This window comes from Pelodiscus sinensis, chromosome 19, assembly GCF_049634645.1.
Source record: "Pelodiscus sinensis isolate JC-2024 chromosome 19, ASM4963464v1, whole genome shotgun sequence".
Taxonomy (NCBI): Eukaryota; Metazoa; Chordata; order Testudines; family Trionychidae; genus Pelodiscus; species Pelodiscus sinensis.
In genome coordinates this window covers 14,205,145-14,219,602 of record NC_134729.1, presented here as the reverse complement: position 1 = coordinate 14,219,602, position 14,458 = coordinate 14,205,145, and the positions used below count along the sequence as shown (strand labels likewise).

Below are 14,458 nucleotides of genomic sequence, written 5' to 3'. Positions count from 1 at the left end.
AGAACAGCGTAACCATAACAGCATCATACTTACCTGGCACTGTCAATGTAATTGCAGACTCCCTCAGCAGGCAATTCCCCACGGACCACGAGTGGGAAGTAAGGACAGACATACTATCTGCGATATTTCGAAGATGGGGTACCCCACTGGTAGATCTATTCGCAACATACAGCAACAGGAAGTGTCGCCTATATTGCTCAAGAGCAGGACTCGGCAAAGGCTCTCTAGGTGATGCACTTCTGATCAGATGGAAGAAGGCACTTCTGTACGCGTTTCCTCCCACGCCACTTATCTCCAGGACACTGGAGAAAATCAGATTAGAGGCGGCGACGGTCATTTTGCTAGCGCCAGCATGGCCCAGACAAGCCTGGTATCCATTCTTACACAGGATGTCAATTCAGCCACCTTACCCTCTTCCTCTCCATCAAGATCTCCTTACGCAGGAACGAGGTGCGCTAGTACACCCCAGGCTGCAGCCGTTGCATCTGACGGCGTGGCTTCTCAGTGGTTGAAAGGAGACGAAAATCTGTGCTCTGAAGAGGTCAAGACAGTACTTCTTCACAGTAGGAAGGAGTCTACGCGGAATACGTACCTGGCAAAGTGGCGAAGATTTTCTGACTGGTGCACTCAGAACGACATGCACCCCCTATCATCCCCTCTACAGAATGTTTTGGACTACATCCTTTATTTACGGAACTCAGGTCTTACACTATCATCTCTAAGAGTGCACATGGCAGCCATCAGTGCATTTCACCATCCAGTAGAAGGTTCAGCGCTCTTCTCCCACGTGATTACAAAGAGGTTTTTGAAAGGACTCCAAAACTTATATCCGCCACGAAGCGCACCCTCCCCGTCTTGGAATCTCGATTTAGTGTTGGATACCATTATGTACCCACCTTTCGAACCCTTGATGTCGGTTTTGCTACATTATTTAACGATGAAAATAGTCTTCCTACTTGCGATTACATCGGCAAGACGGGTAGGGGAACTGGGGGCGCTGATGGCAAGCCCTCCCTTTACGATTTTTTCCAAAGACACAGTAACGCTCCGATTACACCCGGACTTTATTCCCAAAGTCTGTTCTTCTTTCCACATTAATGAGCCTATCGTTCTCCCGACTTTTTATCCCAAACCTCATTCCTCCAGTAGAGACGCTCTGTTCCACACACTCGACGTCCGACGTGCGCTGTCTTTCTATATAGACAGAACACGCCAATGGCGACGAACTGACAGGTTATTGGTATCCCTGGCACCTAGATCGAAAGGCAAGGCACTTTCCACTCAGCGCATTGCAAAATTAATTACGCTCTGCATTACGGAATGTCACTCAATTAGAAACAAACCTCTTCCTTCTTTGCCTCGGGCTCACTCCACACGAGCTGTAGCGACTTCCACCGCCTTCACAAGGGGAGTTCCCCTAGCGGATATCTGCCGTGCGGCTACTTGGGCTTCTAGTGTAACTTTCGCACGTCATTATGCCATAACGAAGAGATGGGCTTCAGACGCTGCGGTAACCTCGGCGGTACTGTCCACGGTAGAAAATAATTGACCCGGAGCGCGTTCTAGGTTACTGCTTTGTACTCACCTGGAGTGGAGCACCCACGGGGACCACTCGAAGAAGAAGAAGAAGTTACTCACCCTGTGTAGTAACGATGGTTCTTCGAGATGTGTCCCCGTGGGTGCTCCACGCCCCACCCTCCTCCCCGCTCCGGGTCTCTTTGTTTTGTCTTCCAGGGACCGAGCGGTGAGAGGAACTGACAAGCGGGGCCGGACCGTTGCAAAGGCGCGAACGCCGCGCGCTGCGCTCGCGCATGCGCGGTCCGGCCCGGCTACGGCTATGGAAAACTTTCCGACCAGCGGTGCCGGGACGGGACCCGACACCTGGAGTGGAGCACCCACGGGGACACATCTCGAAGAACCATCGTTACTACACAGGGTGAGTAACTTCTTCTTTGCTGGATTCTTTACTGAATCTCAGAAATCTTGCTTTGTATTGTTCTCTTCTTCCTCACTGTGCAGCTTGCCTCAGGCACCCTGGTTGACACGACCTTTTCTCTAGATTCATCTCCCCAGAAGTGCCTGAATCAGGCAGTTGCCTAATTTCAAGGCAATTTGGAGAAGGGAGAATTAAAATACATGCCCTTCGGGCCTGGCATTCTTCAAAGCTTGGAACTGAGGCTGCCTTTCACCCTCTGCTTTTGTGGGTGATGTTCACTAGCTTCACACATTCTTTTTGTTAGGGCTGTAATGTGGGTTCTGTGCCAACCTTGCCAGTTTACCTTCACCGGTGCCAGCACTAGATCAAAGCAGTCACGTATGCAATCAGCAGATCCCCAATAGGAGAAAAGCTAAAACCTAACTGCACAGAAAACTGATTAAACAGCTGAAGCGAAACTATCATCTGTCTGGCTCGTGTTTCTGTTCTCCAGATCGGCTTTTCTATATCTACACATCTGGCACGACAGGAATGCCAAAGGCTGCCATTGTGGTGCACAGCAGGTAAGAAGCTGAAAGGAAGCCTGTTAATTTAGAGATACTCAGAGCTGTGTTCATTTCCATTCCTCAACCTCCTTTGTGTTCTTACAGATACTACCGCATAGCTGCCTTTGGGTACTATGCCTACAGAATGCGCCCTGAGGACATCCTCTACAACTGCTTGCCACTCTATCACTCAGCAGGTATGCTTCCTTCTCCAAAAGCAAAGGTTCACAGTATTGTTGCCAGTCCTAGTGTCCAGATCACTTAAGGTGCTGTTGAGGACCATCAGATATAGTTGTAAATGAATTTATCCAAAGTGATTGAAGCCAGAGCCAGCAATGATATCCTGTTCCTCTTTGTCTTCCAGGTAACATCATGGGAGTTGGCCAGTGTCTAATCCATGGCCTCACTGTGGTGATCAGGAAGAAGTTCTCAGCTAGTGGCTTTTGGGATGACTGTATAAAATACAAATGCACAGTAAGCAGTGTCTGATTCTGCCACGTCTCTGCAGCCTGGAGTATAGGGATGCAAACTAATTTGGGCATTGGGGTTGTTTCTAGCTTCACCAGGGAATTTCCAGGTATCAGTTCTAACGCTTCCTTCTATCCACCTCAAATATTCAACAGCAAACCCTCGTGCTTGTCCAGGTATCTTCCCTTTCACCATCATGCATAACACATTAGGCTGTAAACCCTCCATTGCCAGATCAGTGATTCTTCCAGGTCCTAAGGACTACAGGAGACAAAGATGAGAAATGGAATCTGGATTTTCCACCTGACTGTAGAGCATGCTCACTAACCCACTTGACTGACAGCAATAATTCTAACATCCTTAGTCAGTCCATTGCTAAATGACCAAAAGAAGAATATCAGGAAATATGGTGCATAGTAATGAAGTGGTACATTCTGCCCTGCACTTCACAGTTCCAATTAGCTTAACTTGCCATGACAGCTTTGTCTACAGTCCTGTTAAAAATACAACATAGAAAAATGAATTTTGAGATTCATAATTTGCATATAGCTTTGTAATCTAGAGGCACAGAGAGGGAGAGGAAATCTACAACCTTAGCTAAGAACTGTTTGACTTTTGGCTCATGTGGCCTTTATCTCCAAGCTCTGAGTTTCAGTCCTGTTCACTAAGGCTATGTCTACACTGGCCCCTTTTCCGAAAGGGGCATGCTAATTTTACAGGTCGTAATAGGGAAATCCATGGGGGATTTAAATATCCCCCGTGGCATTTAAATAAAGATGTCCGCCACTTTTTTCCGGCTTTTAGAAAAGCCGGAAAAGAGCGTCTACACTGGCCCCGATCCTCCGGAAAAAAGCCCTTTTCCGGAGGATCTCTTATTCCTACTTTATTTAAATCCGCCGCGGGGGATATTTAAATTCCCCGCGGATTTCCCTATTACGACCTGTAAAATTAGCATGCCCCTTTCGGAAAAGGGGCCAGTGTAGACATAGCCTATCAGACCCAGATCTGTTGGTGTTACAGATATTAAAACATGAACACTCCGGGAGTCCCTTCCAGCCATAATGCCTCTGACTCTTGCGGTAATGCAGTTAAATAATACACACAGGTAGTGACTTCAGATGTTTTTGGAGATAGTCAGAGAAAGGATTGCTGGCACATCAAGAGGAGTCAGGTGGAATCTCTCAACTCTTAGAGCAGGGGTGAGCAAAAGGGCCTCCACGGGCTGAATCCAGCCCGCCAAGTGAGTTGATGCAGCCTGCAGAGGCCCTGCCATTCCTTCTGCCCCCAGGCCAATCAGCGCCTGCAAGGAGTGTGTGGTGCTTTTAAGCATTGCACACTTCTGGCAGGGCAGAAAGAGACTTCATGTGCTTCCTCCACTCCCAGGACCTGATTGGCTTGGGGGTGGGAGTGCACAAAGTTTCCTCCTGCCCTGCGAGGGGAGCAGGTGGGAGGAGACTTCATGTTCCCCCCACCCACAGGCCAATCAGGGCTTGGGGGTGGAGGGAGCATGCGAAGTCTCCTCCCACCGCCAGGGGTGTGGGTACCTAGAGGAAACCGCCAGCTGTTCAGAACAGCTGGTAGTTCTCTCTGGGGGGGGGGGGCAAAGATTTTGCATGCTCCCCCACCCCCAGACCAATCAGGGTCTATGGGCGGGGAAGCACAGAAGTGTCCTGGGCCTACTACTTCTGGGGTGGCCCGGGGCCACTTCAAAAATTTTTGAAGTGGCCCACCGGTCAAAAATTATTGCCCACCCCGTCTTAGAGGGTTTCTTATTTGATAGCCTGTTCCAGAGCTGTATATTTTGGGTGCTGTGTGGATGCTCAAGAGAAAACATGACTATCTCTCTGTCGTCCAGTAGTGGGCAGATCTGTTGCAGGAGGCTCTGCTGCTTGATATGTAGTATGACAGGCACAATACAAGAAGGACCGGTCTGATCACAAGTCTTTTTTCTCCTCCCCCATTGGCATTGATGTTCTGTGTCTCAGAGGCTAGTATTGAAATATCTGTATATACTGTCCATGGCTCCAGAGGCTTGTTCTGAATCACTTTTAACTGCATTTCAAAAAGCAGCATTTCCATGAGCCCCTGTTCTTAATAGGACCTTATGATTAGGAGCAGCCCATTTTTGGACTGGCATGAGCTTTGCTGGAGTTCAGAGTAACAATAGGTATGTAAAGGGTTAACTGGTTACTTGGTAAGCATTTGCTTTACCAGCATGCTTACTTGGGTAACAGGTTAACTAGCACCTGGCCCGACTGGAGCAACCCCTACCTGCGGCGTAGTGAGGTGGGCACTGGCCGGAGCAACCTGCGGTGTGGCAGGCCCAGCTGGGTTGGAGCAGTCCTCTGCTAATGATGCAGTGTGGTGGACTCGGCCTGGCCTGGCCAGAGTAGCCCACAGTGGGAGCAGCCCATGGCCAGAGCAAACTACTCCTCAGCCCACTGTGCCATGTTGCAAATGAGGGGCTGTCCCATGGCCCTCTGCCTGCAGTGAAATGCAGTGGGCTGGTTAACCAGTTAAACATACACTTCAACCCACCGTTTCTTAAACTTTTTAAGACCGAGGAACACCAAACAATAGGTTTGTTTTTTTTTTTTATATCAGGAACACCAAGGATTTTTTGTTGAGCAAAACAAAACAAAAAAAAAAAAGGTTGGGGGAAAAGGGTCAAGGGGAAGTTATTGGGGGTAGGGGAAGGTTGCCTGCCCCTTTAAGGGCAGCCATTTTGAATTCTGTTCTTCACGGCACACCTCTGACTGCCTCGTGGCACACCGGTGTGCCATGGAACACAGTTTCATAGAATCATAGAATCATAGGACTGGAAGGGACCTCGAGAGGTCATCGAGTCCAGCCCCCCGCCCTCAAGGCAGGACCAAGCTCCGTCTACACCAGGGGTGTCCAAACTTTTTTCAAAGAGGGCCAGATTTGAAGAAGTGAACATGCGTGAGGGCCGTCCCCGCACTCTCAGCCCCAAGGCGGAGGGCCCGCGGGGTCGGAGGCAGGCGGAGAGCGCAGGGCACGCCGGCCTCACGGCGGCCCAGGAGCAGGGCGAACCCGCAGCCGAGCGGGGGAGCGGGGCTGCGGATGTGCCCTACAGGGCAGGCTCTAGGACCGCGGCGGCGCGGCCGGAAGCGGAGCGCTGGGCGCGCCAGTTCAAAAGAGCGCCGGGGAGCCAGGAGAGGGGGAGGAAGCGGGGGCCGTATTAAACCGGAACAGGGGCCGCAATTGGCCCGCGGGCCGGACTTGGGACATGCCTGGTCTACACCATTCCTGACAGATGTCTATCTAACCTGTTCTTAAATATCTCCAGAGAGGGAGATTCCACCACCTCCCTTGGCAATTTATTCCAATATTTGACCACCCTGACAGTTAGGAAATTTTTCCTAATGTCCAATCTAAACCTCCCCTGCTGCACTTTAAGCCCATTACTCCTTGTCCTGTCCTCAGAAACCAAGAGGAACAAATTTTCTCCTTCCTCCTTGTGACACCCTTTTAGATATTTGAAAACCGCTATCATGTCCCCCCTTAATCTTCTTTTTTCCAAACTAAACAAGCCCAGTTCATGAAGCCTGGCTTCATAGGTCATGTTCTCTAAACCTTTAATCATTCTTGTCGCTCTTCTCTGTACCCTTTCCAATTTCTCCACATCTTTCTTGAAATGTGGCGCCCAGAACTGGACACAGTACTCCAGCTGAGGCCTAACTAGTGCAGAGTAGAGCGGCAGAATGACTTCACGAGTTTTGCTTACAACACAGCTGTTGATACAACCTAGAATCATATTTGCTTTTTTTGCAACAGCATCACACTGTTGACTCATATTCAACTTGTGGTCCACTATGACCCCTAGATCCCTTTCCACCATGCTCCTTCCTAGACAGTCGCTTCCCATCTTGTATGTATGGAACTGATTGTTCCTTCCTAACTGGAGCACTTTGCATTTCTCTTTATTAAACCTCATCCTGTTTACCTCTGACCATTTCTCTAACTTGCTAAGGTCATTTTGAATTATGTCCCTATCCTCCAAAGAAGTCGCAACCCCACCCAGTTTGGTATCATCTGCAAACTTAATAAGCGTACTCTCTATCCCAATATCTACATCATTGATGAAGATATTGAACAGTACGGGTCCCAAAACAGACCCTTGCGGAACTCCACTTGCTATCCGTTTCCAGCAGGATTTAGAACCGTTAACAACAACTCTCTGACTACGGTTATCCAGCCAATTATGCACCCACCTTATCGTGGCCCTATCTAAGTTATATTTGCCTAGTTTATCAATAAGAATATCGTGCGAGACCGTATCAAATGCCTTACTAAAGTCTAGGTATATGACATCCACCGCTTCTCCCTTATCCACAAGGCTCGTTATCTTATCAAAGAAAGCTATCAGATTAGTTTGGCATGACTTGTTCTTCACAAATCCATGCTGGCTATTCCCTATCACTTTATTACCTTCCAAGTGTTTGCATATGATTTCCTTAATTACCTGCTCCATTATCTTCCCTGGGACAGACCTTAAACTGACCGGTCTGTAGTTTCCTGGGTTGTTCTTATTCCCCTTTTTATAGATGGGCACAATATTTGCCCTTTTCCAGTCTTCTGGAATCTCCCCTGTCTGCCATGATTTTTCAAAGATCATAGCTAAAGGCTCAGATACCTCCTCTATCAGCTCCTTGAGTATCCTGGGATGCATTTCATCAGGACCTGGTGACTTGCTGACATCTAACTTTCCTAAGTGATTTTTAACTTGTTCTTTGTGTATCCTATCTTCTAAACTTACCCTCTCTCTGCTTGTATTCACTACGTTAGGCACACCTCCAGACTTCTCGGTGAAGACCGAAACAAAGAAGTCATTGAGCATCTCCGCCATTTCCAAGTTCCCTGTTACTGCTTCTCCCTCCTCACTAAGCAGTGGGCCTACCCTGTCCGTGGTCTTCCTCTTCCTTTTAATGTATTTATAAAAGGTCTTCTTGTTTCCCTTTATGCCTGTAGCTAGTTTGATCTCATTTTGTGCCTTTGCCTTTCTAATCTTGCCCCTGCATTCCCGTGTTGCTTGCCTATATTCATCCTTTGTTAGTTGTCCTAGTTTCCATTTTTTATATGACTCCTTTTTATTTTGAGATCATGCAAGATCTCCTTGTTAAGCCAAGCTGGTCTTTTGCCATATTTTCTATCTTTCCTACACAGCGGAATTGTTTGCTTTTGGGCCCTTAACAATGTCCCTTTGAAATACTTCCAACTCTCCTCAGTTGTTTTTCCCTTCAGTCTTGCTTCCCATGGGACCTTACCTACAAGTTCTCTGAGCTTATCAAAATCTGCCTTCCTGAAATCCATTACCTCAATTGTGCTGGTCTCCCTTCTACCTTTCCTTAAGATCATGAACTCTATTATTTCGTGATCACTGTCCCCTATAAAGCAGTTTAAGGAACACTGCTTTAACCTCTTAACATTTTAATTGGGATTTTATATCCCTAAACTATAGGGGAGGAGCAGAGCCGGTTCCTTCAGGGGTGAGGCAAGGGGCTAATCTGAGTTCCTCTCATACAGACTATGGCTAGGGGAAGCAAAACAGGAGCATCTGGGATGGGGCCAGCCAGGACTGCTCAGCTACAGCTGTAAGATGGGTTGGGGGGTGGGGTTGGAATGGGACACCAATCATGTCAGCACACTCCACTTTATTTGAACACAGAGTGTTATTTCCCCTCTGCTAAGTGGTTGTTGGCCTAACCTCCATTCCAGAGGTGGGCAATAATTTTGATAGGGGGCCACTCTAAGATTTTGGAAAGTGGTCAAGGGCCGCACTCATGGTATTAATGGGTGAGATGTGGGGTCTGGGATGGAGGTTGGGTACAGAGGGGAGCTTGGGAGACTGAAGTCTGGGAAGGGAGCTTGGGTGAAGGAGGCCGTTGTGACCTAGGACAGGGAACTGGGGTGCAAGTTTTGGGATGTGACCTAGGGTAGGAGGTAGGGTTTCCAGGTGTCCGGTTCTCTACCGGACAGTCCGGTATTTGCACCGTCTGTCCGGTAGAAAAATTCAGAAAATACCGGACATGCGCAATGTGCAGTGTCCGGTATTTTCTGAATTTCCAGCTGGGTGCCGGACCAAAGCCTGGCGGGGGCAGGGAAGCAACTGGGAGGCGGGGCACGATTGGCGCTGGGAGCCTGTGGTCGCATGCAAAAGCCGGGTGGGGCGGGGACTGGGACTCCCAGCCACTCCGCCCACCCACCTTCTGCTCGCAACTAAAGGGAGCGCCTGCTGGGGGCGCTGCACACACACCCCCGGCCAGGTCTGCTTCCCACCCCCCCCTCCTCCTGGCCAGCGCCGCGGCCCTTGATCTCCCTCAGTTCTGCTCCCCCCCCTTTTCTCTTGGCCAGCCCTGTGCCCCCTGATCCCCCCAGCTCTGCTTCCCACCTCCCATTCTCCCCCCTTCCTCCCGGCTGGCCTCCAGACCCCGCCTCTGCCAGCTCTGCTTTCTGCCCCGCCCCGCCCTCCCCCGCTCAAGTGTGTCCGTTTTTTTGGCAGAGTCTACCTGATAACCCTAGTAGGGAGGGGATTGTGATCTCGGGCAGGAGATTGGAGTGCCAGATCTGGGAGATGGTATGGATACATGAGGAGTAGCAGGGCAGGAGTGGGGAGCAGAGGATTGGGGAAGAGAGGCGCTGGAGTGCCAGAGGTAGGTTCTGGCCAGGAGACTTACCAGTTAGCAGCCAAACCAGCCTGCTTGCAGAGCTTAAAATGTTTCTACCTGCTCGGCCATGTGCCTGAGCAAGTGAGCAGGAAGGTGGCTGCCTGTTATTCAAACAGGCAGCTCCTATTGGCCAGTTTCTGTCCAGTAACTGGCCAATAGGATTGTACTGGGGGTGGGAGCAGCATCTTAATCTTCCCCTCTCTCCTCTGGACTGGAAGAGAAAGTGCCCTGCAGCTGCATTTCTGAGTGGCATGTGGGGGCAAGCAGAGGAGCCTGCCTGGGATTCCCCCAGAGGTGTAGCGAAGCGGGGGAAAGAAAGGGGTAGTTGCCTCTGGGCGCCATGCTAGGGGGGCGCCGGGCTGGGCTGGCAGCGAAGCGCACTGTGCTCTGGCTCACGTGATGCTTTTGAACAGAGACCGGGAATTGGCTAAGTGCTCCCGGCTCTCTACATGCTGCGAGCTGAGGCAGCAGGGCTGGGTGGCAGCAGCAGCCACTTTAAAGGTTAGATTCCCTTATCCGGCCATTCCGTTCCTCTGGTGCCTGGCTCTGAGGAGGGGGAGAGGAAATGGCCCTTGGGTGCCACACTAGTGAGATGCTAGTATAGTCCCCTTACAATCCCCCTGTCATCCCTCTGCTCCTCCTCTGCCCACTGCCACCGCTTGGAGCTACCTCCTCCCAGCCTCTCTGCCCCCAGCCTGACACCCTCCACCTCTGACAAAGGGTTAGTGCATGCGGGACCCAGCCCCAAACTGGAGGGGGTTGGGTAAGACACGGTACAAGCTCTCCCCACTCCTCCCAGGGTCAGGCTCAGCTGTGCGCGAGGTTCAGAGCCCCACCCTTTGGCGGTGGGGGGTGCCAATTTTGCCTTCGCCCCTGGGCGCATATCACCCTTGCTGCGCCTCTGGGCTCCCCACTGCCTCTGTGGGACAGATCCGAGGGCTTGGTGGGCCGAATGCAGCCCGTGGGCCATATTTTGCCCAGACCTGCTTGATTCCCTACCCCTAGCAGTCCCTCTATTGCCAGGCTTGCTACTTCCTCACCCTCTGTGCTCTTCTCCATTGTTCCCTCCCTGCTACACTTTATCCCCTTTCTTCTATCTTGGCGTGGCTTTAGTCAATGTTCCCTCTAACTTTTTCCATGTGTGTGCAGGATAAATGTTGTTATATGCACTAAGGCATGTATGGATGTGCACCACCCATAGAAAACACATGCTGCTGGCTGTGGGCAACTGTGGGTGCTCTCCTAATTAGCTAGGCAATACCTGAATCTCTCCTGGGTGGCTGCCCAAGCACTCAGCTTACAGGGAACACAGGCCTTAGTCATATTAACTCCTAGTCCATCATCAATATTAAAAAGCTGGCACTAGCATTGTGCCCCCATCTCTCTAGTCGTTTTGCTTGCGTGCAGTAATCCTCTCCTCACCCCACATTGTCTTCTGTCTGTTTAGAGCAGCAGTTCCCAACCTTTTCCAGATGGGGACCCATTTTGACAATTCACGGAGACTTGGTGACCCGAGGCAATTCAAAAACGGGGGGAGTAGGGGGGACAGAGCCACCTGGGGAGACACTTGGCAACCCGTTTGAAATGTAATGGCGACCCATATTTGGGTCGTGACCCATAGGTTGGGAAACCCTGGTTTAGAGTGTAAGGTCCTTGGGGCAAGGACTCTTAATTTATATTTGTGCAGTACCCAGCAGAGGGAGACCCCAGCTGTGATTAAAGCTTCTGGGCATTACTACAATAAATGTAGGTGCATTATTTATGGGATTACCTTTCTACAGCCACGTTTCAGCTTTTCCCAGGGCATCATGAGGTCTCCTGGGGTACGTCTAGACTACAGATACTGTTGACAAAGCTTCTGTTGACAAAGAGCATCTAGACTACAGCCAGTTCTGTCAACAAAGCAAGCTGCTTTTTTGACAGAGAGTCTAGACGCTCTCTTTTGAAAAAGCACAGTGTGGATGCAGTAGCGCCTTTTGTCGACAGAACGCTTTTGACAAAAGGCATTATTCCTCGTAAAATGAGGTTTACAACCATCGACAAAACTGCCGTGTTCTGTCAACTTATTGTTGACAGAACTTGGCAGTAGTGTAGATGCAGGTATAGTTTTGTCGACAAAAGTCCACTTTTGTCCACAAAACCCTGTAGTCTAGACACGCCCCTGGAGACTGATCTTTATTGGTGTTTGCTTCCTCAGATTATTCAGTATATTGGGGAGATTTGTCGGTATCTTCTGAACCAGCCAGTACGAGAGGCAGAAGCACAACATCAAGTGCGACTAGCAGTGGGAAATGGATTAAGACCCACCATATGGGAAGATTTTACCAGGCGTTTCCGAATTAAACAGATTGGGGAGTTCTACGGAGCCACAGAGTGTAATTGCAGCATTGCTAACTTGGATGGAAAGGTGAGTTGCTGTAGTGCAAGAGGAAAAATACATACTAAGAGGAATAAGGTACAGAGGGAGATAACCTTTCTTTTTCTTGGATGCTCTGAATAGTGTCTTTTGGGACTCTATCACTGGGGTGCAGAAAGCTGAATTGTAGAATCATAGGACTGAAAGGGCCCTTGAGAGGTCATCAAGTCCAGTTCCCTGCACTTATGACAGACTCAAGCACCATCTAGATTAGTGGTAACCAACCACTAGATTGGGATCTACTGGTAGTTCTTTTAGCCTCTGACAGGTGATCCTGACTGGTTTGGCCAGGAAGCTATCAAGCGCCCGCACTTCAGTGGCCCCTCCACCCACTGGGAGGGAGATGAAGAGGGGCACTGATGTCAGGGTAGCCTTCCTCCCCCCACTTCTGTACCCTATCTCCACACAGAGAGAAAGGGATGGAGGGAGCTTGGCAATGCAAATCTCCCACTCTCACATATTGTGTGTCTCTGTCATTGTCCCAAACACACATTGCCCTTCACTCGCGTTTCCTAACACATACATGGAGGGTCGTTGTTACTTCTTTTGCTGCTTGCAAAGTGTGTTATTTTTGGTTTTTGGCTGGTCTGGGCATTTCATAATTTTCATTTATCTCTTATGCTTAAATTTTATTCTTTGAGTAGTGAGTTCTAAAATGCTTAAGCTGTCATGGCTGGAGTAATTATCCCTATGGTAATTGCTTCTCCTAAAAGTGACTGACATGTCCCTGCAGCCCTTGAGAAAGACAGAGCAGGGGGTCTCCACATGCTTTCCTTGCCTGCAGACACCACTCCTGCAGCTCCCATTGATAAATAACAGGAAACTGTGGCCAGTAGAAGCTGTGGGCTCAGCGCCTGTAGATGAGGGGTAGCACATGGCACCATTGAAGTACATGCCAGCTGCTTTCAGGAGTGGTACTAGGCTGGGGCAGGAGTGAGCCTGCCTTACCTCCATTGCTCCACCACCCAGAAGTCATTTCAGTTAAACGGTGCCCAGCCAGAGCCTGCTTCCTGAATTCCTGTCCCAGCCCTGAAACTCTTCCTACATCCAAACTCCTGCCCCAGATGTGAGTCCCATAGCACCCAAACTCCTTCCCAGAGCTTGCACCCTGAAACCCCTCCTGGACCCCAATTCCCCACCCTGGGCTAAGCCCGGAGCCCCTCTCACACTCCAAACTCCTTGGCCCAAGACCAGAGTCTGCACCCCAACCCTCTACCCCAGCCTGGTGAAAGTGAGTGAGGATAGAGAGGAAAGGGGATGGAGTGAGCAGGGTGAGGCCTTGGAGAAAGGGTGGAACAGGGGCAGGACCTCAAAGAAGGGGCAGGAAGGAAATGGGGCAAGGGTATTTGGGTTTGAGGTAGATCTTACATTGCACTTAAATTGAAAAAGTGATCTTGTGGTTAAAAAGGTTGGAGACCACTGGTCTAGATCATCCCTGACAGGAGTTTGTCTAACCTGCCTTTAAAAATCTCCAATGATGGAGATTCTACAGCCTCCTTAGACAATTTATTCCAGTGGTTAATGTCCAATCTAAACCTCCCTTGCTGCAATTTAAGACTCTTGCTTCTTGTCCTATCATCAGAGATTAAAGAGAATAATTTTTCTTGTTCCTCCTTTTAATAGTTATATTGGTACTTGAAAACTGTCAAGTCCCCTCTTCAGTCTTTTGTTGCTGTTCTCTGGACTTTTTCCAGGTTAGCCACATCTTTCCTGAAATGTGGTGCCTGGAACTGGACAGAATACTCATTTGAAGATTAGTCAGCCCAGAGTGGAGCAGAAGAATTACTTCTTGTTTCTTACTTACATCACTCCTGCTAATACATCTCAGAATGTTTGCTTTTTTTGCAGCAGTATCACACTGTTGCCTCATACTTTGTTTGTGGTTAATGTTCTGTGATTGTTTTTGGGTGTCTCGCTTTTACAGGACAAATTCTCCTCTTGGTGGTGGAGATGATTTCCTTATCAATAGGGAATGAATAGTCGTGGTGAAGCACTGAAGTTACCTAGGAAGGTGGTAGAATCTCCATCCCTAAGGGTTTTTGAGTCCTGGTTTGACAAAGTCTGTCTCTTGATAGGTTGGTGCCTGTGGTTTCAATAGCCGGATTTTGCCCAATATTTATCCCATTTGCTTGGTGAAGGTAAATGAAGACACGATGGAGCTGTTCCGTGACTCCAATGGGCTCTGTGTCCCCTGCTGCCCAGGTAAATGTTGTGTACACCAAGTGCTCAAAGGTTTCACTGTTCCACAAGAATACCAAATGGGCACTAGCTGGCTCAAGAAACTAGCAGTGGAGAGTGAAGCCTTTCACCTCCAGGTCTCTGTTTCAGAAATAGTCCCTCTCAACGAAATACATCATACAGCAATTTGGTAACCTGCATTAAGTGTGTCTGTGTTGCAAAAACT

The 14,458-nt window shown here is 49.4% G+C and overlaps 1 protein-coding gene across 5 annotated transcripts in view; it reads left to right on the top strand.

Annotated features, from left to right (window-relative positions):
- SLC27A1 (solute carrier family 27 member 1) overlaps positions 1-14,458 on the top strand; it is a 64,029-nt gene that overhangs the window by 34,287 nt on the left and 15,284 nt on the right. For all 5 annotated transcript variants that reach the window (XM_075902457.1, XM_075902460.1, XM_075902459.1 and 2 more), the window contains 5 exons: positions 2,430-2,499; positions 2,587-2,678; positions 2,846-2,955; positions 11,836-12,045; positions 14,130-14,256. In XM_075902457.1, the coding sequence (XP_075758572.1) occupies positions 2,430-2,499; positions 2,587-2,678; positions 2,846-2,955; positions 11,836-12,045; positions 14,130-14,256 (609 nt within the window). The remainder of the gene's footprint in view (positions 1-2,429; positions 2,500-2,586; positions 2,679-2,845; positions 2,956-11,835; positions 12,046-14,129; positions 14,257-14,458) is intronic.